This window comes from Gallus gallus, chromosome 6 (assembly GCF_016699485.2).
Source record: "Gallus gallus isolate bGalGal1 chromosome 6, bGalGal1.mat.broiler.GRCg7b, whole genome shotgun sequence".
NCBI classification, from domain to species: domain Eukaryota; kingdom Metazoa; phylum Chordata; class Aves; order Galliformes; family Phasianidae; genus Gallus; species Gallus gallus.
In genome coordinates this window covers 25,009,850-25,033,326 of record NC_052537.1, presented here as the reverse complement: position 1 = coordinate 25,033,326, position 23,477 = coordinate 25,009,850, and the positions used below count along the sequence as shown (strand labels likewise).

At 38.8% G+C, this 23,477-nt stretch overlaps 2 protein-coding genes across 6 annotated transcripts in view; one reads left to right on the top strand and one right to left on the bottom strand.

The window, feature by feature from the left end:
* Positions 1–3,855, bottom strand: part of GSTO2 (glutathione S-transferase omega 2) — a 40,421-nt gene extending 36,566 nt beyond the window's left edge. For all 4 annotated transcript variants that reach the window (XM_040702441.2, XM_040702440.2, XM_015288649.4 and 1 more), the window contains exons 1-3: positions 3,767–3,855; positions 3,576–3,684; positions 1,082–1,304 (exon numbers count right to left, since the gene is read on the bottom strand). In XM_040702441.2, the coding sequence (XP_040558375.1) occupies positions 1,082–1,304; positions 3,576–3,684; positions 3,767–3,800 (366 nt within the window). In that variant the 5' untranslated portion in view covers positions 3,801–3,855. The remainder of the gene's footprint in view (positions 1–1,081; positions 1,305–3,575; positions 3,685–3,766) is intronic.
* Positions 3,856–5,626: 1,771 nt separating this feature from the next.
* Positions 5,627–23,477, top strand: part of CFAP43 (cilia and flagella associated protein 43) — a 42,577-nt gene continuing 24,726 nt past the window's right edge. For both annotated transcript variants that reach the window (XM_015288714.4, XM_046943328.1), the window contains exons 1-11: positions 5,627–5,751; positions 8,238–8,491; positions 9,197–9,293; positions 11,986–12,153; positions 13,542–13,689; positions 17,935–18,085; positions 19,912–19,974; positions 21,093–21,172; positions 21,335–21,466; positions 22,015–22,131; positions 23,219–23,299. In XM_015288714.4, the coding sequence (XP_015144200.2) occupies positions 5,645–5,751; positions 8,238–8,491; positions 9,197–9,293; positions 11,986–12,153; positions 13,542–13,689; positions 17,935–18,085; positions 19,912–19,974; positions 21,093–21,172; positions 21,335–21,466; positions 22,015–22,131; positions 23,219–23,299 (1,398 nt within the window). In that variant the 5' untranslated portion in view covers positions 5,627–5,644. The remainder of the gene's footprint in view (positions 5,752–8,237; positions 8,492–9,196; positions 9,294–11,985; positions 12,154–13,541; positions 13,690–17,934; positions 18,086–19,911; positions 19,975–21,092; positions 21,173–21,334; positions 21,467–22,014; positions 22,132–23,218; positions 23,300–23,477) is intronic.

The following is a 23,477-nucleotide window of genomic DNA, read 5'->3' as shown; positions in this document are numbered from 1 at the left end:
TTGCGGTGAGAGAACAATGAGAAGAGGAGCATGTTTCCAGTTTGCCCACATTCAGTAAAGTGGTACAATGCAAAGCTATACTCTTTTCCTGGGTACACATTCCTGAAAACCAAATGCACTTTAATTATCAACATTAAGGGCACTTTTAAGAGAAAAATATGCAGGATTTAAGAGAAAAATACGCAAGATGCACAGGCTTCTACAGACCTGTAGATTTTCTAATTTGGTAATTGCCAGAGAAATTAGTACATAGCAACACAACATTGCCCAGTGGTCAAGTTTACCTATATTCTTCAAAGTCCACATACATTTTTCTAATATCTTGTCATTCATACAGGTAACATTTACAACTCATTTCTTACAAGATGCTTTACCTGTAGTCCTTTTCCCATTACACCTATTCAGAAAGTCCTGATGTTAACAGGTTTCCCCTCCCTTTCACCTTTTTTTATTTCTCCTTCATTCACATCTTTGTCTTTGCATCTTCCATTGCTCTCCTTCTTCTCCTGCTTCATACCCAAGCTGAATTCTTTTGTTTTATAGACAAAGTACATGCTTGTACTATCTATGCACAGAGCATAGGAAGCTTACTTCTAGTCAGCCTCCACACCATACTGAAAGCCAAAACCAGCCTCCTTACACTAGTGCAGCTATCCCTTGGCCTTGGTTGCAGACTTTCAGTCACTCTTCACATTCCACATTTATACAGCTCTAGTACTTCCTAGAGAGACTCATTAACATACAGCAACTGTCACTGCCTGGATCTCAAGCATTCAGCTAGTTTGGCCTATTAATGTTTCCTCTACTGTAGGATGCTCAAAATGCTGCTTCAGACATACACATCTTAACCAGCTTAGCTGTCTTCCTGAATCCACGTCTTTTCATTAATTCTGGATGCAATTCAGCTGCACAATGATTTTTATTAACTAATAGTACGAAATTAGAAATTTCTCTGGTTAAACAGTTTCCCTACACACAAAACCTCTCCTCTCAAGTGATGAAAACAGCACTGGCAATACAGCTGCAGATTTTGAAGCACTAGTAAATTCAGAAGCACAATCCCACCCTGATCATGCAGTACCTTTGAGAAGCGTTCCAGAAGCATCTTCTGTAAGGCTCTCTCATACGGGTCTGAAGGCATCAGCTTCCTCCCTGGAAATGCTTCATCCAAATACTCACAAGTGATTGGGGACTCATAGATTAGCTGGCCCTTGCTGGTCTCCAGAACAGGAACCAGCCCATCAGGGTTCTTCTCAAAGATCCAGTCCGGTTTGTTCTTCAGATTGATGTTAACTACTTCGTGCCTAAAAGAATGAAGGAAACAAGACCCAAAGAGGTTCATCTCCACTGCAGTTTGCTCCACATGCAATCGTAGTGCTTCAACAGTTACAGTACTTGAGAAGTTGAATCCTCATTCTCCTGCTCCCCTTGGCTTCCCTGAAATTCTTTCTAGAATTAACCATTTGACACTTAGAAATACTGCCAGGAGGCACTTCTTATCACCAGAGAAAAATAGTGCTGACTTACAGTGACCTGTTTATTAAGCTAATAAAACACAAAAACAGTCTGTTAGCAGTAACCCTGCCAGTCATGCTAATACCAAAGGTCAACCTTGGCACACAGCACATGCTTATCATATGATAAGTCGAGAACATTCAAAGAGGAACTTAACTGCAAGTAAGACAAAGATGAATTAAGATCCACTTTAATCTGACTTTACATCAAAGACCAAATCATGACAGCATTCAGACTTCTCACCTTCGATTCCTATTGCCTTACATAGGAAAGATATGCAGGATGAAAGCCAAATACATACCAATTAAAAAAAAAAATAATGGAAATTTGTCTATTAGCAACATATAAGTTACTTTCAAGCAGGACCCCAGAAAATTCCCAGTAAACCCAAAGATTCACTAAACACAGCTAAACATTCAAAGCAAACAGATGCCTACCAAAAGGTATTAACCACCTTCAGGCAGCAATAAAAAACCCTCCCAGATCATTACACTATAACAAGCTTCTCAGCCCTCCAGGACTGCTCAAAGTCACTAAAGACAGAGAGAATTGAACTGATCTAGAAGTTTCAGTGCTTCCTATTTGGAGGAAGAAAAACAAAAACAACAACAAAAAACCACACATGTTGGTATCAGAGCAGAAATGTGAGGAAAGCATTCACTAAACTAAAACTGACTGCCAACCCAGTGTTGATTAGCTACTGGCCTGGTACTTCGTGGGAATAAGAAGAGCTCTGGGAGTCTGAAGCTCTAAACTAAGGGGAGCACTAATTCCCATTTAAAAACTCTTAAATGATCTGCAGAGGACTCGAGAGTACAGATGGATGAAAAGCTGGACATGAGCCAGCAGTGTGCACTCGCAGCCTAGAAGGCCACCTGTACCCTGGACCACATCAAAAAAGGAGTGGCAGCAGGGCAAGGGAAGTGACTGTCCCTCACTCTCTGCCCTCATGAGTGCCTATCTGGAGTACTGTGTCCAGGCCTGGGGCCCCCAGCACAAGAAGGGCACAGAGCAGGTCCAGAGGAGGATGACAAAGGTGATCAGAGGGCTGAAGTACCCCTTGGGATTGGGGCTTGTTTAGCCTGGAAAAGAAAAGGCTCCAGGGAGACCTCATTGCAGCCTTCCACTACTTGAGTGGAGATAATAAGTAGGAGGGAGATCGACTATTTACAAGGCCTGATGGTGACAGGACAAAAGGGAGGGGCTTTAAAATAGACAAGGGGAGATTTAGGCTAGATGTTAGAAAGAAATTCTTTACTCAGATAGTGGTGAAGCACTGGAGTTGCTACCCGCAGAGCTGTGGGTGCCCCATCTCTGAAGGTGTTCAAGCCCAAGTTGTATGGGATCCTGGGCCCTGAGCTGGTGGTTGGTAACCCTATCCACAGAAGGGGGATAGAACTGGATAGGTTTGAGGTCCTTTCCAACCTAAGCCGTTCTATGATTCTATAACAAAATGATGCGTCCATCTTGAAAAATAAACTACACAAGTGGTGACATCTATGAATTTATTAGAACAGAGGAATAAGATGACCTCATAGGAACATAACACTTCTCCTGTTAAAAAGGTCACTTGCTTACTGCTACATATTGCTAAGCAGCAGCACAAACACACACTGACCATTCCTATCTCTTTGCATCTCTGCTGCAGCTGATTTGGAAAATGAACAGCACACAGTCAGGCTCCAGCCTCACTTATTCAGAACAGGGTCAAGTGCTATTACTGCAAACCATGGGGTGACCGTTAGGGGAAAAAAAGTAAATAAACAGCATCCTTATGGCTTCCCCCCCCCCCCCCCCCCCGTTGATTTGCTTTGGGCCTGTGCATAACTCCCTTCACACACAGCCTGTGTATCACTCCCTTCAGGAAAAGCCTTCCCCACCCCAAATAAATACATAAATAAACCAAGCTTTTTAGCAAAACTATACACGGATTTCACTTTCTATTTGGTTACTTCAGTTACAAAGCAACTTTGGTTACAAAGAGCCGCCGATGACGACCAGATGTGAAGAGGAGCTTGAACCCTCTCCAGGGAGGGACCGCCCCATCGAGACAGCCTCACCTGATGCCCTTAGCACGGAGAACGAGGCGCGTCCTCTGGGCAAAGGGGCAGAAACGCATACTGTACAGCCGGATCACCCCCTCGGGCACCGGCCCCGGCGCCGCGCTGCCTGAAGAGAGAGCAGAGGTGACCGTTACAGCCGCGAGCCGCCCCACACATCCGCGCGGGCCGCCCGCCCAGCTGGTGCTTACCCTTGCCCAGGCTGCGAGAATGATCGCCCGCCATACCGCTGTAATGTGCTGCACTACAACGCGCGGCACTTAACGCCGCTGCCGCCGCCGGCCCCGCCCCCGGGGCGGCCTTTGGGTGGGCGGGAACCGCGGCCGCGCCGCCGGTGCTTCCGACGGGACTGAGAAGCTCGGCAGAGGCGCGAGGAGTCGGGGCTTTTGTGTACTGCGGTCGCTTTCTACCGAATGTCTTTCACACAGTACCTAAGCTGACCGACGGCCCCCGTAGTAAAACACCTTCATTCCAGGAGCTCCCCAGATCTGTGCCTTATGTGGAATGGCATTTCATAGGCACCAGCCCCAGCTGAGGGGAAGGACAGCCCCTGCCATCCTGGTGATGGGCAAATCTACCACAAACCCAGCAGGGCTGGCAGAGAATGTGGAACTTCCTGAGCCTCATCAGAGGATTCATGTTCTCACAGCGGGGAAGGGGGGCCTGCTGGTGACTTTTAGTTTGGTCCTGTCACGAAGAGCAGCATTTCTGATGCAATCCTTCCTTCTGGCCAACGCTGCCATGGCCACTAGGAAAGCAGCCACACACCTGGCAGCATTACCCGCAGGAAAAGAAGAAAGTGATTTTTGTTGAGTCACTGCTGTTTGGTTGTATAACTAATAAGCAAGGCAACGGCGGAAGGGTGTGGCAATTTCTTGCACAAGTCTCCCATGCCCCAGGCAAACAGACACACTTTATCAACAAGATAATTTCTACCACCACTGAAAGAACTGTGTGAGAACCTACCATTAATATGGTTTCAGCAATATTTTGGGTTAAAAAAAAAGAAAAGTAATTTCTTATAGTGATTAAGGACTTGGTCAGTCTGCTAAACTGTAACCCAGAGAAAGGAAGGGAAAAACACAAACGTTGCAAGGTCTGCCTGCTGCAATAGGCAGATGCCATGGAGCCAGAGCTGCAGGATGGCAGAAGAAAGCTTCCCTGTGCTATCTTGGTTCTACATGGCACAGATCTCCTTTGGAGGCAGGAGATACGGTGCAGGCCTGTGCTGCAGCTTCAGCACTGTGTGTGTGCATGCTGCTATAGCACAGAGAAGCTATAGCAAAAGCAAGAAGCTGTAACATCCTCTTGGGAAATGGAAACACGGGATTCTAGGGCTAACTGCATTAAAAATACATGGAAATTCCTACTGTGCTGCAGCACTATAAGCTATAAACGTGCAGATAAACGTTGTAACTGTCCTTCCTCCTCTTTTCAGCTGACATTTGTTCCTCAGCTGCCTTCAAAGCTCCAGCATCACTATCTCAGCAACCCAAGAAGAGCTACCCAGGGTAAGGTACTGCAATGCAGAAGTGAAGTCATAGGAAAACAGGTACACCTCACTGTGGGAAAGGCAGCATGCCTTTGGAACAAGAGTAGCAATGACAAGTCTGGGGCAAGGGTAGCCAGGGCAAGGAAGCTGCAGCCTTCTCCCCAAGGCTGACTCAGATAGATCTGCAGCCACAATTACCCAGGCTAAGAAACTGAGGGCAGACAAAATTACCTACAGGTCAGCAATAGAGATGATAATTGCCTCTCATACAGAATTACCCTTGGGTCAGGGATAAGAGCTGGTCATGCTCCAGAGAGGTCTTTTAATTACATAATAACTACGATCATAAAGAGCAGAACAGCACACCCGTACGTACGAGCATTTCTGCAATTTAAATGTAATTTAAAGGGCGCGCTGGCCCTTTAAATCCTCTCCACTCAAACACTCGCGCGCGCCCGTTGGTTGGTTGATGCTGCAGGAGAGCGAGCCAATCAGCTGCCTGCTTTAATCTTGGCGCGAGGCGCCGTCTCAGCTAATAGCAGCAGCCGTTCTTGTTCCTAGGAGACAGTGTAACCAGATGGCGGCCGCCGGTGGGGAGCGGCACCCGGGCGGCCCTCAGCTTAGCGCCGAGGCCTTGGGGGGCCGCTGCTGCTCCTCCCCCGAGGAGGCCACGCTGGAAGTGAGGTGGGGGCCGGCCGGGACAGCCCACGCCCCTCGCATCCCACAGCCGAGCCCGTCGGCCTCGGCAGGGGGTCGTGTCTTCTCTCTTGGCCCCGGTCACTCACGCTCTAGTTTAGCCCTGTGTGGTTGTCGGATAGGAGTGCATGTCTAGCAAGGAAAGGGGGGATGCTGCTGTGTTCTAGGTCTGTGTTAGTGTGGCAGGTAGAAAGAAAAGAGAAAGAAGCACTGAATAGCTGGAACTGAGCTCTTGGTGGATTTGCATTAACGCTGGGTTTTACTTACCTCCCATAGTAAACAGTTTTTGGAAGGAGTATAGGAGTAAGCAACTCTGACTAGATTTAAGTTAGAGCCCAATAAGACAAGTGTAATAAGTGTGACATGACTTGCCTATTCCCGTGTTCCTCTTCTGGCACCTGGCACTGTGAGCCCCTACAGTTTGGTCCTGTTCATGGCTGCTTCCTTTTCCTGTTTTACCCAAACCACATCAACATCTGAAATTTCCATGGTTCCTATATCACACCATCGTCTCCTGCTATAGCTCTTAATGTTTCTGTTACTTTCAGTCCTCAGTCCTCTCAGCATTTTAAACTTGGATAAGTTTTTCATAGTAATCTGGATGTTTAGGCAGGTTTTTTCTTCTTTTTTTTTTTTTTTTTTTTTTTTTTCCCCTGTGTAATGAAAGAGATGCTTAAGCTTCCTTATCTGGTATAAGTATTTTAGCTGTTTGATCAAATTCCATAGCTAGGACGAGACTACCATAATTAGTAGAGTTTCAACCTTAATGTATAGTAACTGTTGAGTCGTGGCCTGAGCCACTGATAGAGCACCTGGGGAAAGGACCCAGTCATCCCTGGGAGCACAGGTGAAAGCAAATCATCTGTGTGACTGGAAGGAGGTGGAGCCTGACTGCACCTCTCTTAGACCTCATTTAAGGGCTGACTGCGATGGGGGGAGGTTCTCTGGTTGGAGATTCTGTCCTTGTGGGGTTTTCCCTGTGAGTTTAGGTCTTCAGAGACAGGTGAGGTATTTTAGAATACCTTTTTATCCTGTTAGTCCTTCTCTCATTATGCTTTCTGTATTGTTGTTCTGTTATACTGATCTTTCTGGTTGTTACACTTGCATATTCTGATACTTGCAGAGTAAAATAGTATCAGCTGAAATATGCTGTTGGAGAAAGTCCCTTGTGCAAACTGGTTTTATTTAGAGGAGCTGTGACTTTCTGCTTTGTGGAAAAAAAAAAAAAACATCATGAAATTAAACCATTATGCAAAATTTAAAATAAATTGAGCCCTTTTCCATGTGAAAGAAAATTGACAAAGAATAGAAATATTTAAAATTTGCTTTTTTTTAATGCCTTTTAAGTTAGTATTATTAGTTTGAAAATCAAATTTGAAAGGAAGCCCTGAAAGTCTTTTTGTTGTTAGATGTGGGAATACTATGTTCTGCATCTTCAAAAAAAAAAAAAAAAGCAGAACTTTGATAAAACTTGTGATTTTGAATGGACTTTTATTTTCAAATAACTACTATTTTTCAGTGGTAGATTTCCAGTAACTGTGGTCCATCCATGTTTTAGCAGCCAGCAAAGTTTGTCACTGAAGAAAACAGAAGTAGAAGATACTTCATTTTCACTCTGTACTAGTGCTAGAGAAAAGCATAGAGCTGATCCCATGATCATGTTCTTGAAGGTCTGTTTGTGCCATAGTCATATGTTTAGTGTTTGTGTAAAAGGAGCTGGAAAAATACTCACCAGTTGGTGTGTCTGTACTTTGTTGTCATGGCATTCGGTTCGTTAGCAAGGATAAAAAGTCAGTGTGCTCCTATCCTCTCTGCCTACATTTATTCTTCTTGTATCTAGCAGAAGAAGCCAAGAGTAGAAATTGCTGAGAAAATATCACCAGAAAAGTTACTGATGGGTGTATATACCTACTTTAAGAATAGTCATTAAAGAATATCCTTAACTAAGAGACTTCTGAGGCTTAGTATAACCTGCTAGTTCAACTGCTGATCTGCTGTGCGCTTAATCTTAAGGCTGAATTCTGCTCTGGAAGGAGTATAAAAATGCTGCTTGCAGTTGTAAGGGGCAAAGACCTCTTTCAGCCTAATGCTATTATCCGGAAGAGGATAAAAGATGGAAAGAAATTAGAAGGGATGGTAGTACAGAGGTGTTGTGCACAGAGGATGGTGGTATGCCGGGCAAATGTTGCTATGTTTCTACCATGCTAAGATGTGGCTTAGTCAGACATCTTAATTTAGAGCTAAATGCAAGTTCCTGTGATAAGGGGATGCTGGTGTTGATTAGCCGTGTACTTTCTCAAAGGTAAAAACCTCTGCAGATAGTGAAGAATTTGCTGACACTGTACTTTCATGAGGTGACTGCTCTTCAGTAATTTACTTCGGCCCCTGTACAGCAGAAGCCCATTTTACATTCCCTTTTCAGTTTTTTGAGAAACGTGTGTATGTAACTGTTTTAACACTTGCTCTTTCTTAAGTTGGGTTCAGGGATTCTCAAACAAGAACTTTGGCTTTATCAACAATCAAACTGTCTGCTACCCCTGTGGCAATTACATCCTCTTCTTGGACATTAAAACAAAGAAGACAACAGCACTGCAGTGTCAGACTGGCCAGGTGGGAGCCTTTGCAGTGAACCCCAACCGTGGAGTGCTGGCCTTTTCGGATCGGAAGCTGAATCCTGTCATATATATCTACTGTTTTCCAGAGCTGAATAAACTGACAGAGTTAAAAGGTAGTGGTGTGGTAACAGTCGTTGTCACCATTTCATTAAAACAAAGCTTTAAGCAGCCCGTTTCTGAAGGTTTTTTTTTTGTTTCTGTAAGGCTTGAGAAACTGTGACAGGAAACTTTCTAATAACAAGAAGTGCAGAAAGTAATGTAAGAAATTTTCTGCTGCACTATTTTTCGTGAGACTCAATCTAGAGAGGAATATGACAATATAAAATTCAAATGTTACAAGGAGAAAAGAAATAGAATGAATTTGAATTAATTTCAGGAAAGAGTAGTCTGAATAATGAAAGAAATCATACTGTGCTCCCAGGCAGACTGCTGAAGTGATCTGACATGGAGATACCTGAGCTATGAAATATGGTTCTTGTGGTTCAAGTCTGGGGTCTGTGATCTAATGTATGCTTCTGCCTGTTCCACGTTATTGCCCACCTTAGTCAATTTGCTTACCATCTCCATGGTTCAGTTTCCTTGCTGTTTAAGTGAGGATCATAATGCTTCCTCACCTCATGTAGATAAATGAAATTAACTGCAAAGGATTTCCAGGCAATTTTGGGGAAAAAAACATTTTACAATTCAAGGTAGCAATAAAGAATCTCTTTTGAAAGGTGAATTGGATATAAAAGAACCGACAGGAGAACTTCAACTCTTACAGTATACAGTGAAGTCTGCAGTAATTAGAGATCGTGTTTTTTATTTTTATATTTTAGGTCACATCCAGTTGGACTACACCTTACTTGCATTTAGTTTCTTGGGCCCATATCTAGCCAGTTACTCTTCATTTCCAGACTTTGTTCTTTCAGTATGGTAAGAGTAAAATACTATAATACCATTTGCATTTAATAATATTTTTGTATTTTTTATGTGTGCTCTCTTGGCATAAGTTAAAGTAACAAATTTGGAAGATAAACATTCATCTCACTCTTTTTTTCCTGGTGATCATTGTTTGCAAACTTCTGCCACATTTGCTGTTTTTTTTTTCCGAGTACTAGTAGTTCATGGTCAGAATGACTGTTACTTTGCCATAGCAGTCTTCTAGCTTCTTAAAAATGTTGTATTTTTGAGTACTTACGAAGTCTATAGCACCAGTTAATTATCTGTTCTTCCTTGGTAGCTGAATAACATACTACTTCTGAAAGAAAGCTGCCAGTTAAAAACAGGAAAAGAATTCTAAAGCTGATTTCTCCTTTTTTATCCCATTCAGTGCTCTTCTTAATTATGTGTAATTACCTAGTTCTGTCTTATAGTTGTGCTCAGTGATTACGCTACCATGTATCATTGGGTTAGATAATTATTCTTATTGTTGCCATGAAAAGAAATATGATATGGTTGAGATACAGAAAATACTTGGTTTTTTTAATTGTTCTGTAAACAGTTGCCTCCATGGCAAGCAAGCTTCCATCTACCACTTAGTCTGAACACTTTTTCAAAACAAATGGGGAAAGTAGAGTAGGAGGAAGTTAATTAAACACAAGTAAGAAGTACTCTGTATAATATCAATGCAATGATGACCTTTTCTTGTACAACAACAGAGAAAAAGCAGAAATTCCTGTAACTTCAGAATGTTAGTTAATGGTTGTAGCTACTACTACTGAAGCCACCTCCTCATTCCTTACAGGCATTAATGTTTGCTGTGAACTCTGTTCATGCAGTGTACATCTGGAGAGGTGTCTTTATATCACAGTAGAAACCAAGAGAGACTCTGCCCTGAGAAGTCTGCATGCTAGTAACCCACAGAAGTAGTATGTATGGATCAATGTATTCACTGCATGCACTTAAACAAAAATCCATTATCTTGAAAGACTGCTCTAGATTTTAGGGGTAATCTAGGAGTTTTTAAATGCTTTTAAATAGGGCATTTTCCAAGACCCATGTCAACATTTTTGAACTAGTGCAAATTTGAGTCAGCATCTAATTGTCATAAGAGATCCATCCTCAGTGCCAGTCAGAAAGAACTTAATAACAGAATAGAATGGCTGTGCAATATTTAACTTAGAATTTATAATAACTTGAACAGAGTTGTATGAATTTACTATGTGATCAGGACCTTACTTTTTGCAGTTAGATTGTGTTGTGCATTCATCACAGGTATTTGTACAGATGAAAGAAATCACTGTTTAGCATCATTAATGTGGTTGCTACATGATGATTACACAATTCGTGTATTTTAAGCGTACAGCTTAGAATAAGAAGTATAAGATATGCTTTGAAAGTTAACTCAGTCTCAAAACAGGGAAAGCTTATGGATAACTAAAAGCAGTCATTTGTATGTGATTTTTTATCACTAGATCTTTATTCTTTTCTGTTTAAAGAGAGGCTCCATGCCAGATTCTTTTTTAGATACATGTACTATGATTTTTTGGATCTTATTAAATTATCTGCTCTAAGAGCATTGGCACCATCTGCTAGATATGAGGTAAAAGCATATTGACATCTTTGGAGTGAGCTCTCCTGTTTCAGCTTTTAGTTTTCTGTAGAGGTAATGAGTTAGTGCTTATGTGTGAAAACTACTAATTTTTAAGTACTATTAATTTTAATCATTCTTTGCACCCCAATCAGTATCTAAGAGTAAATTTCTTACAGACCAAAACAAGAGGATTATATGAAATCCATTTACAGCACTGTACGTGTTTTAGTTTTCTTCATCTCAGCAGTAATGACAAATACAAAAGCCATAAATGTTATTTAGGTTAACAGTCAGATACGTTGCCTGAGATAATAAGTAACAGTTCTAATGATTTTCTTCTAATTATATTAATCGGTTCTTGGACAGCACCTAAAAATGCAAATGAAGTTGAGAACTGCTCTGGGTAATGGAGGAACATGCAAATTAGAGCATGAGACTACAAAATAGGCCACAGCAGACAAAAGAAAAGTCAGTGGAAAGAGTATTCCCAGGGTAGCATCAGCTAACATGTAACATCCCACAGATTCTGTTTTCTTCTTTAGTTAGTTAATGCAGCTGTAGCTGCTGTGCAGCATTCACAATACAATTAGGATGCGATCTAAATAATTCAGTTCAGTTAGATAATCAAGGGCTGACTGAGTTTCCTAATTATAAAAATTGCAAAACCCTCCAACTGCAAGCATTATAACAGTTTATGGATTAGAAAAGCAAGACTGAGGTCTTGGGTGCTGAAGAGTTTCTTGTCCATTCAGTCAGTGACACAAGTAGGAGGAAAATGCATGTCTCCCCTTTCTTGCTCTTTTCACAAAAGGGAGTGTTTGGTAATGTTTCTAACATGCCTGTATTCATAATTACTTTACTATTCAGTCTCTTTGTAGCAGTACTGATTTTATATGTGGCTAATTAACCACATCCTTTTAATTCTCAGGAGAACCTGGCTTATTTGACAGCATTGTTTGTTTTTTTCAGTGGTGATGTGTTTGTTTGCCTACCTTGATCTTGAATGTCAGTCAGAATCACATCTATATATTTATCTTGAATGTTTTTGATGTCTTCAGTAAATTTGTTTTTCTTTTATTCTCCTTAATGAAGGAACTGGCAAGAAAATATCCTCCTGTGCAGTGAGTCTCAGCCAGGGGTAGCAGCAACCTCCATAAGTTTTAATCCTATGAACTGGCAACAGCTATGTTTTGTTACTGAGAGCTCTGTTACTATCTGGTGTATTGAAAGGAATTATGACGAGCATTGTCTTACGCAGAAGTAAGTGAAATGCCTTTCAAGTTAAAAGAGAAATTTGGAAGTATATTTTAATGACTAAGACTAGCAACCTATATCTGTTTGCAAAGAACTTAATCCAGTTTAGTCTGCCTAGCAATTATAATCAGTAACTGTTAAAGCACAACCAGTATGAATCTGTCCAATCAATCAGATGACTTGAATATATGATTTCGTAGTACTCACGTGCCCCAATTACACACACAATTGAAAATTATATTAATCAGCATTTTTGGTAGTTGTCTCTATTAAGAGCTGCCCTATTACATTAATATAGTGCTTAGACTGCTCTCCCATTCCTGTAAGTGGTAATGTTGAGTACTGAGTGGGAATGTGTATTGCTTTTGTGGCTATGAAACTGCCAAATGTGGATCACGTTACTTTCTAGTAAGCACAGTTAAGCAAATATGTAGCTGTAATAACAGATTTTACCAAAAGCAGCATCTGTTTTCTGTGTGATTTCCAGCTTGTGTGGCCAATTTACAGAGGGGGTGGCTCTGTCAGTGCAGTTCACTGAGTACAGCAAATCTAGATGTATTCTAAAATCTTCTTTGAGGCTGATAGGAGAACAGATGGACTAATATGCTTTGTTCAAGATGGAAACCTCAAAGCATAACACACATACTATTGTAGTGGCAGCTATTCCACAATTCACAACAGCATATTTAATGTCATTAATTATGACTCTAACCAGTGTGTTACCACTGACATGGTTATACTAATAAAAGTACGGACAAGGCTTTGGGATCTCAGAACCAGTTTTTTCAACGCCTTTTGTCATTATAGAGTACACGTGGAAATACCTATATACTCATTTTTCTACTCTTTTTATGCCACTGAGTAGAGGTTAAGCCTCTGAGAATTATTCATTTCACATAACACTTTAACCAAATCATAAATGACCATCATTTGTAAACTACAGAATCCTTACTTCCTGCTCATATGCTGATTATCAGAATGTAACACTTTGTAACAGAATGTAACGTGTAAGGGAAATACCTTTTTCATCATAGCTAGACTTTCTTCAAATGAACATTAAGCTTGAATCCTCATAGCTTGTGCAAGTTAGATGTGTAACATTGTTAATCCAACTTAAAGCAGCAAGAATGGACAGTTATTTGTCTAAGGAAATAGGAAAAGACAATGAGTGGGAGCATGGCAATCCAGTTCTGTCAGTTGGGAGCCTCTTTTGTAGCAAAATTACTGTTATCTTTTAGTGAAACAATGTTTCATGTAAAATTATTCTGTACAACAGTTTTCTGTTATTGTTGCTGAAGTAAACATTGTCTCTTTTCAAAAAATGTGCTTCCCAGTTTTGTATGAACATATTTGTAACATTTCTCCTCAGACAGTCTCTTGGTTTTTTCCTACAGCCCTGTGAAACTCCCTGATGGGCGAGGCTCTCTGAATCATGAGGATTTGTTTTTCCCATATTCCTGTGATGAAGATCCCTACCATGGCCCTGTTATGCCAGTTTCAGCCATTGCTGGACTGGTAGGAGATAAAGCAGAAACATTTGTGGTAGCTACTCATTTTATCCATTTATTATTCCAAGTCATTATTGCTTTTTATGCATTTAGGTGTTAATAATTGTAATATCTGTTTAAACAGGTACAACCCGGTAAATAGATTTGTTGTTTCAGTTATGTTTTTGAAATACATTTTGACAGGAAGTTTACAAGGCATGCTACTATTGCACAGTACAGTAAAATACAGACATTTCTGACACATGTCCTGGCATAGTAGTATATCTGTGCGGTGGAGGTACCACTCTCTCTCTCTCAGGAGCATTAACAGCATGTCAGCATTTAACTATACCTGAGCTAATGAGAGCTGTTGAAACCTTGAAAACTTGTTCCCATGCGAAACTGATAATAAATTTTCCTTACTTCATCCTCTTTTACATGGCATTTGCAGGAGTTTTTAACTGTGACTACAGATGTCCTTGGTTTCCAGGCAGACAGCAAATGTCCTCTACTGATTTTGATTATACATGAGCTACTTATATTTCAAAACACTTAGAACATGGAAAATAAAGATGAAATATGTTCATAAGCATCATTGCATTTTTATTCTACCTTACTGCTTTGTGTAATATGTACAGCTCCTGAACTGCAAAAAAAGCACTTAGTTCTTTAGCCTGTGGTGTGAGCTATGAGAGGGAAGAAACAATATATTAGGCATGTAAGGATTAAAAGAATTTGTTTGTCCTTGTATGCATACTATTCCATTCATCAAGATCAAATACTCCTCTGTGGAATGCTGCAGATACAGTTCTAAGATTTCAGCAGAATCATGTGAAGAATTAGGACCTTCTTGTGGTTTCCATCACCACTCACATCCCTGTTATTTCCATCTCTGTTTTGGAGTTGATCACAGTCACTGATGAACTTTCAAACTTTTCTTTCCCTAGAACTGAGCATTCTCTGTGCAGTCATAATTACAGATTTCTGTGAGAATTTTCTGCCTAGCATTTCAAATGTAGAAGACTTGTGCCATATTTATGATCTGTTCCTTGTAAGTTCTTGTGCTTGAACTTGCAGATTTATGTTGGGAGCTTTCTCACATGGAAGAAAGTGTGCTTTCAACTGTATTAGGTACTTTTATGGGGTCTTTGCATTATCAACTGCCTCCAGAAAAATCTAGGTTTCTTTTCACTGGCTTCAGTATTATCTTATCCTTAACTATAGAAATATTTGTGAAGTAAGAGTAGATTGAACTAGTTCTACTAGTTTTTGACGAAGATTTCCTTTTCTTTCCAATTAGGTTGTATGTATTTTGGTATTTACTTACTGTCTAAACACCATAGGTAGATGGGTATTTTTTGGTTATGAAATATTAACAAAGTTATGAAGATAAGATATTTTGGAATGATTTTACAGAAATATCAATTTGTTCTTTTTGTTGTGACATTGTTTCCTGGGCACTAAATTGTGGAGTGCTGCATTCTTCCAGAAGTAGCACCAGGAGACAGACTTGGAAACAGTGATTCAATTTCTGCTGTTTTCACCTGGCTCCAGACTATGCTAGCTGAGTTGTCTTTTTTTACAGCAACGTTATTTGGTGATATTGTACAGCACTAATTCTCCCCTCTGTGTGCATGCCTATGCCTGTGTGCATATGCTTCATCTCTCACCTAGCCGGAGTACTGAGCTGCTAATAGATCTTGTAACCCAAACACCCCTGGGTGGAATTGTGTACATGTGTATTGTATCTTAATACACCCATTTCCAACATGGAGAGCGTGCTTTTTGGCAAAGTAATTCCTGCTTGATTTGGTCTGAATACAGTTGTTGTAGAAGGTATTGTCTCAAAATATGGTTTTATCAAGGTCCTTATGTTGAAAAGTAACAAGTACAACAACATTCAGTGAGACTAAAACTACTGAATTTGCTGAGTTCTTCAGATATCTTCAGACTACAGTTTCTGTAATGGACTTACTAGTAGTTATGACACCTCTACTTTCTACGATTTCTCACTTTTTACAAATTGACAGGACCCTGTTGCATTTCCATGAAGGGGTACTGTAACTGATGATTTTTATACTGTTACGGATGTCCATGAACACTTATCTGATTCTGGCCTAAAATCTGCATCTCAACATTTGTTTATATCCTGGAGTTACTGTCCTCACTATTGTTGTGTTTAATTTTTTTAATTGATGAGAGAAAGCATGCTCCTCCTGGATGTGGTTATTGAGGTGCTTTCAGTTTAGTGCAGTGGGAACAGTATCATAGCTTGATGAGTCTCCTGTTTTCCACAGGATTCAACAGATGGATTTAGTCATTAAGAAAGGTTCAAGTCAGCTGAGGTCAATGTTTTTCATGTTGATATAAGCATCAAAAGTGGAGAACCTTCTATTTATACTAATAAGTAGAGGGATTACTCTCATTCTCATTCTCCATGGTTCCTTGGAGGCAGTAGCATGCTTCTAAGGAGTGCGTGACAGTCATGTAAGAAAAGCAAGTCTGCTGCATGTGCACTTGTTTAGGGTCCATGCTCTTGAACAAGATATTGAGGCTGTGTGTACCAGAATGTAACCACGGTGGGGCAGCAGTGTGAAAGGAATTGAAACATTTAAAGTATTTCAATCCTTTTTTTCTTCCATTATACTGTTTTAGTTGTGTTTTGGTATTTCTTACAGTTAAGACCTGAGTTTTATGAATTTACTTTGCAATGACCGGCCCACTTGAATGCGTATCATTCCCAGTAACAATGTTATTCCATTGTTTTATTATAATTTCTTTTGTGACAAGGATCTATCATGGATTTTTTTCTCTGAAGAGATGCTAATCTTAAAAGAGACAGAAGTTCAACAAAAGTCTGCATTATTATGCACCACTGTACCACTGCACAACTGAAGAATCAATCTCATTTTGGATTTACTTAATCTCACTCTAGAATTAACATATTTTACCTAGTTTATGTAAAGGCAGTCATGACAGCAGGTATAAGGGAACACTGCAGAAGTTGTCATTACAGAGGAAGCTTCTGATTTATGGTAATTCAGTTACATCTTGCTGTTCAAGCCATGTAAAATCGGGGAAAATGCCTATATTAAATGTTTCTCTGGGTGATGTATAGTCCCATCCCGCTGTAGATTTATTAGTTTGTCCTATTTCATTCAAAATGCTTTGTAGTCATAAATAAAGAGTGAGTTGTCTATCCAGAATTATATAGGAAGTCCTTGGGATGTTTTATTAGTGAAATCTAGATACCTATGAATCTCTGTCCTATGCTTTCATCACAAGTGCATCTGTATTTTGTCTTTGGATAGAACCTTCATTGAGACAGCAAGAGAATTTACCGAATTAGGGACTTTTATTTTATCCATCACATTCAGTATTGTTTCTCTTCTCCATTTCTGCTCTTTGAATCTTTTCTTCTTAATGTTCTCACAAGGTGTATTTTTTTTAGTGAATTTGCTTCAATCTGGTTCTTTCTATCATGGTATTTATATAACTCTTAACTCCTATTGCTATTGTATCTGAACAGGTCACAGCCTTTAATATTTGGTGGAGAGGTTCTGTTGTTCCCATTGTATGGATGACAGATTTGAGTTTAGTTTTAGAGAAAAGAAATTTCAGGTATACGGTAGTCTGTAGCAAGGATATTTCTAGATCTAATTTATATATGATGCAAAGGTTAACAGAGCTGTTTTTCAGACTAATTTGATTATAAGGTAAGCTATTAAAACAATATCCCAGAATGAAGAAGAGAAGAACAGGATATGTCTGCAAAATCAGACTCTTCTATAAAGTAGTTTGGAAGACATTTGTTAGGGTGGGGTCATAGTAGTTAAACATTTAAATGTGGACTCCTAGTGCTATTCTGGTGGGGATAAAAAACAATAATACAGGAGCTGACTGTGTTGATTTTTTTCATAGTTTTATCATTAAGAAACTGGGAGATTACTTAGTTGTGGTGGGTCAATATCTTTGTTAGTGTAGAGGATATACCAGAGAGGATTTCTAAGCCAGAAGGCAAAAGTGCTGGGTAATAATTAAAAAAAAAAAAAAAAAAACCCTATAAAAGTTACTGCTTGTAATGAAAATATAATTTGTCATTTACACAAGCTTCTGGAGAGGGATGTATGTTCTAAAATTCTGCCACCAGGCATTGGATTTTTCTGGAAGATGTTCGTCTTTCTCATGTTTCTAGTCAGTAGAAGGATGACTGAATAAAAAGAAGTCAGACTCTGAGATAATTTCTTGGTCTTGATATGTACACAATTGTTCATTGAACTTCTTTATTTTTGTGATGAAGCCTAGAACGGATATTAAGCCTTCATTGCATCCTACTGCCCACTGCTGGACTGCAACCTCTGATATTTACCTGGGCTGTAAGGAAGGTTATATTTTGGCAATTGATACTAGGAAATGCAGTGCTTCAATTATTCAACGAAAACCTCTACCTGGTAAGAAGTAACTGTTGTGTGTTTTATTCGTGTAGGGAGGAAGACAGATAGGACTGTGAAGAGTTTTTTGGCTTTATTCTGTTGTGTAACCTACGGCAGTTGTAAAGCTGTATTGTAGAGTCATATGAAAACCATTATTCTTTTATTAATAGAGTAAACATTTCAGAATTTATGTTGAACTTCTAAGTCCTTAGCACCCTTTAATTGGCAGTCATTTTTCTCAGTCAAATAAATAAAGGTCTAAATACATTAAAACCATTTGGTAAAATGAACAATAATTCCAATAACCTATATCTTACTAATGGTTTTATTGGATTCACTTTATACTACTAATATAGCAGCTATACACAGTCCTTTTACAGCTAGTTAAGTAGAATAATTTATTTGGTCTTGCATGGCATATTTTGGGTTCTCCCCATTTGGTATGTTAGCTAATGTTAGAACATATATTTGAAGACTCATGATTAGCATGATGTTGATTAACAACACAACTGAATTTAATATAAAGTTTCTTAATATAACTCTTTAAGGTCAGCGGTTACGTAAACAATTTTCTAATGAAAAGAAGGCTGTAGATACAGTTAGGCTATTGTAGAATGTATGAACCACAGAGAGTGAGCAGAAGATGGCTCCAGCTTAAAACAAAGAAATTTACTTTTATTATAGAATGCTTGGCATATCTCAGATTGATTGCAACTAGGTAAGGTAATTTGTCTCCCTACTGTGTATTCCCATTTTTTTTTTCCATGGGGACCTTTGGCATGCCAGTGAGTGAACTCTTCTGGCAACAGCAGCCCTTTCCATACTTATTTTTCTAGGAACCTCGAAGTCTCACTCCAGCTCCCTGCTGTCCATTTATGCTCATACAGAGTGCTTACAAAATGGAGAACAGTTAGATGTGGCCAGCATAAGCAGTTCTGGAAATGGCATCGTATACACTATCATCCTTTGCAGGGATGGGAGATGTCAGTCCTACTGTGCACACATAGTTCAATGGTTCAGTCAAATGGTAAAAGGAGTAGTAGAATGTGCTTCTTCTCAGACTAAAAGTGGGCAATATGACGTTGCACACCAACATTGAACTTTTTCTGTAATCAACACTGACTTAGAGTTAATTGACTGATAATAATTTTGATTTCTTCTTTTGCCATTTAAAGCATTGTCTTGAAGTGCGGTGAGCATTCCTGACTTTTCCAGAGTACTGTATCTCTGTTCAGTAAGGAAATGCTGCTCTTAAAAAAATAAATAAAAATCTAGCATTATTTTTCCACTTTTGAAACTATCAATTGTAAATCAAGCCAAGAGTTGGAAACCATCAACAAGAAAAGATGAGGTGTGACTAGATTTTTTTTTGCCTGTTTGGTAGAAAGCAACAAGAACATTTGCCATCTGGGCTTTTATTTGGCCTGTATGTTCTCCTTTATGTTCTGTCCTAAAACTCTTAACAAATGTCTATAAGCATATTGAAGCTTCTACATAACTTAAAACATTTAAATTTAATGTTTCTGTTTACCAGAATACTAAAGTGCATGTTCAACTTTAAGCACTTCTTTTTACAGCTGACAACTGAACTACAGAAAGATGGGTCAACACTTGAGCTGGATGATTTTAGCAGTCTTCTCCAAACTCAATGATTCTATCAGTGTATGAAAGATTGTGCATGCTCAGTTGTACAAATGACAGAAAGGATTAATATTGGGAAAGAACACACATTATTTCACTAAACCCAGCTTTTTGTTCAATAGACTAGAATGCAACTGATATTTACTGCAATGTTGACATGTAAACAAAGTTAATGATATAAATTGTTTGGTTTTTTTGTACAGAACACATGCTTAAAATATCAGACATGTTGGGCTATATTCGTAGAGAAGCACAGAAGAAGAAAGGTATTTTTATATTCTAATTAAGCTAGTGGATTTTGGGGCAGCACCAGTAATGGCTGGGAGTAATAGTATGTGAGTGTAGTTAGAAGATTCTGCTTAGATGAGCTCAGATCACTCTGGCCTCTACAGATTGATAGCAATCATTTTTATGTGTATCTGATGAATAACGTCATGAAAGCCATCTGATGAATGGGCTTTCTGCAAATAGCCAAATGAATAGCCTCAGGAAAAACAGTGGCAGTGAAATAATTTCTATTCATTCTAATTTAGATTGGATTAAGTGAAGTTAGAGTTATTTTGCTATTGCTTAATTTTAGTGAGTGTAAGAACTTTTGATTTAGTTGAGTTAGGATGCGGGGAGTTGTTTTAAACACTCTGAGTTACATAGTACACAAAAAAAATCTATATTTTAGAGGAAGTTCAGCACAAGGCCATAAAGATTAGTGTGGAGTTTGAATGCATGACATAGAAAGATGGGCAGAAAGAACTATGTTCATCATGAAGGAAACAGGGGATTTTGCTATTGTTTCAGCTACCCATTTGAAGGAAGCAGAAAATATGCAACCAGATAGGTAAAGGATATAGTTGACACCAAAAAAATTTCTGGGTAGGTAATAGGAAAAAAATAATCAAACTGAAGGTGTTCATATATTTGTACAGATTGCCCAAAGAAATAATAGAATTTCTTAGTAATATTCAGACATCAGCTGGATGTTACTCTGAACTGCATGCTCTAGCTTTGAAGTTGTCTCAGTTTCAGTTGGCCCTGTGCTGAATGGGAAGGTGGGTGGATCAGAGGACTTCTAGGGTCTGTTCCAGCCTAAATTACTATTTGATACTCTTACTGACAAATTTGGTATATTTATCTTTGTAGCTATTCTGCAGCATTTACGGAACTAAATGATTTCTCCAATCAGTTTCTTGTTCATCAGGGCGCAGTAGTATTGTCACTTCAAATTATGTATACCAACCTTATCCTTTATTACTGTAGCAAAAAGTTCAAGAATTACATAGACAATAGAACATTTTTACTCTCAAATAATCAACTCTTCCAGATTTAATGCTGAGATACATTGTTACAATAAATTAAACTGTATTTTGTGTTGGTCTTCTGCTCTCAGATGGCAAACCAAAGGCTCTGCAAAGAACAGTTGTGTTTACCATGGCATTTTGTGATGAGGGACTGTACACAGCTGGAATTGTAAGACATCCTTCATGGTCTTTACTTATTAATATGATGTCAAAATCAAAGAATATTTATTTTGAATACATTTTCAGAGTTCTCTTCAAAGACAAGCTAGAAAAAGTTGAGGGTTGCAGAACTGTAACATTTGTCTCTGTGGATTTATACTTTTCTGCACAGGAGGGCATTTTATACTTTTATCACATCAGAGATCTCCAGTATGAGATGAAAATCTGTGCTGACATCTCAGAACCCATATCCACCCTCACATTCTCTCCTGATTGCACAACACTTCTGATTGTTACTGATCAGGTATAGTATTTGAGAGAATAGCAGAATGTATGAAATGTTCCTGTGATGCTATATATGTATGTGTTGATACTGCTAATGTCATTGTGTGGATCTTTGAAACTTCCATAATTCTATCCCAAAGTAAAACAATTTATACCAGCAGCAAACTTAGTCCGTGCAGTGTTTGTAACAAAAGATCAGAAGGATTTTAATGAAGCATAGAACAACTGTCTTCTACAGATGGTGGATTATAAAGTACAGTTGATTCTTGAAGTAAGGTAGAATAGGGTGTTTTAAATCATTTTATTAAAGAAATTTTGAAAAGAAAAATATCTAGAAAATCTGACTAGCTGGACAACTATCAAATGATCTTCAGCAAGTGTAGGCTAATGCAATCTGTAAAATTCAGCTGAATTCTACTGGGCACTTTTAAACTAAGTTTAGAAACAAATAAAAACCTCTGCAGAATGAAGCTCAGGAAAATGGATATTTTTTTGCTGAAGTGTTTGAAAGCTTTTTAATGAAATGTTTCATAGCTCTGTGATGGATTAATATTTTTTATTTGTCAGGGGACAATCTATACTTACGAACCCGCCCACAGTGGAGAAGCTGTTAAACTCTTGACTGCATTCAGCAGTAATTTGCTTGCTGCTGATTTTCTTTCTCCGGGGGATATGTACTGTGTGGTAAGAAAAGGCATATTTTTTGTATTTAATAGTGAGGTTTTTTAAGAAACAAATATATTGCTAAGGCAGAAAACCAACAGCCTTGTGGAGACTGGGACTGTCTTGATTTTTGCTTCTATGGTATAAATACCTATTAAAAGAAGTAAATGGGGTCCCCTCAGGTATGGCCTATAAAAAAAAAAAAAGTCAGAACTTCCTTTTTCATGTAGGGTGGATACAGATTGCTAAGATGTCATACTGTTTCTGCTGTTGATTTGTGTGACTCACAATTTGTCTTGAATATAGATGCAGAAAGTGAATTCAATTTAATGAATAGATTTTGGAACAAGAAGTTTCCTACTGATCCTTTCAGCCCTCAGCACAAATTAGAACAGAAAGAGTTGCCTGTCCTGGGTCCAGAGACAAAGAGGACCTTACCAATTGATCTGTCCATTCTGAAAAACACCTTGCTTTCATGCTATCTTTGACTCCTGCAAGGCATATTTTAGTCAGTAAGTCTGATTTGTCCCCAGGCCGTGAATTCTTCATGTAGGCAGAGTAGGAACATTGGAGCCTTCAGTTTGTTGAATCTGTTTATTTGCTAGCAGAGGAATGATACATTTTATTTGCCTCAGAATTAGTAAAGTGAGGATTGATTGGCCTTTAGCAATACTTTACTGTGATATTATAGAATTGTCTGTATACAAGCAGATCAAGCACAGTTATGTTATACGTCATTTTTTTTCACATGAGAAATTGAAGACCTCTCCTTTGGGACTTTGCTATGCAAAGAAAATTTCAATGTTTTTTTTCACTGCTGAATGAATGTTGAGAGTGCTGATATTGACCCATTTTGTCCTGCATTGTCTTATTCTGCCTAAAGACCATTCCTATAGTTGCAGCTATTCACAAAAAATATTAAACATTTTCTTTGCTCTTGCAGCAGCTGTACTTACAGTAAAAGCCAGATAATTCCAATCAAAACTAGGAACTCTTGATCTGCTACACTGAGACATTAGCTAAGTTTATATTCTATAGAAAATCACTAGCTACTTCCAGGTAATGTGGTTATTCTACCCTTCTCTGATTATGTTTTTGTCTCTTCAAGTCTGTAACAATTTCAGGTGAAGTACAAGTTTGGCTTCTGGAAAATGGGATTTGCCTCAGCATGCTAAACCTTGATATTGAGGTACACACTAACTAGAAGCTTAGGTTGTAAGAAATACCTAAAATTTTCATTTTAATATTTTTGTTTTATGGCAAAATATTGCTCAAAATCAGATCAGCAGATTTTGAGAAAAGCTAAGTAGGATCTTTCAATAACAAATAAGATTTTAGATTGTATTTCAGAATGATTCCTTGAACTA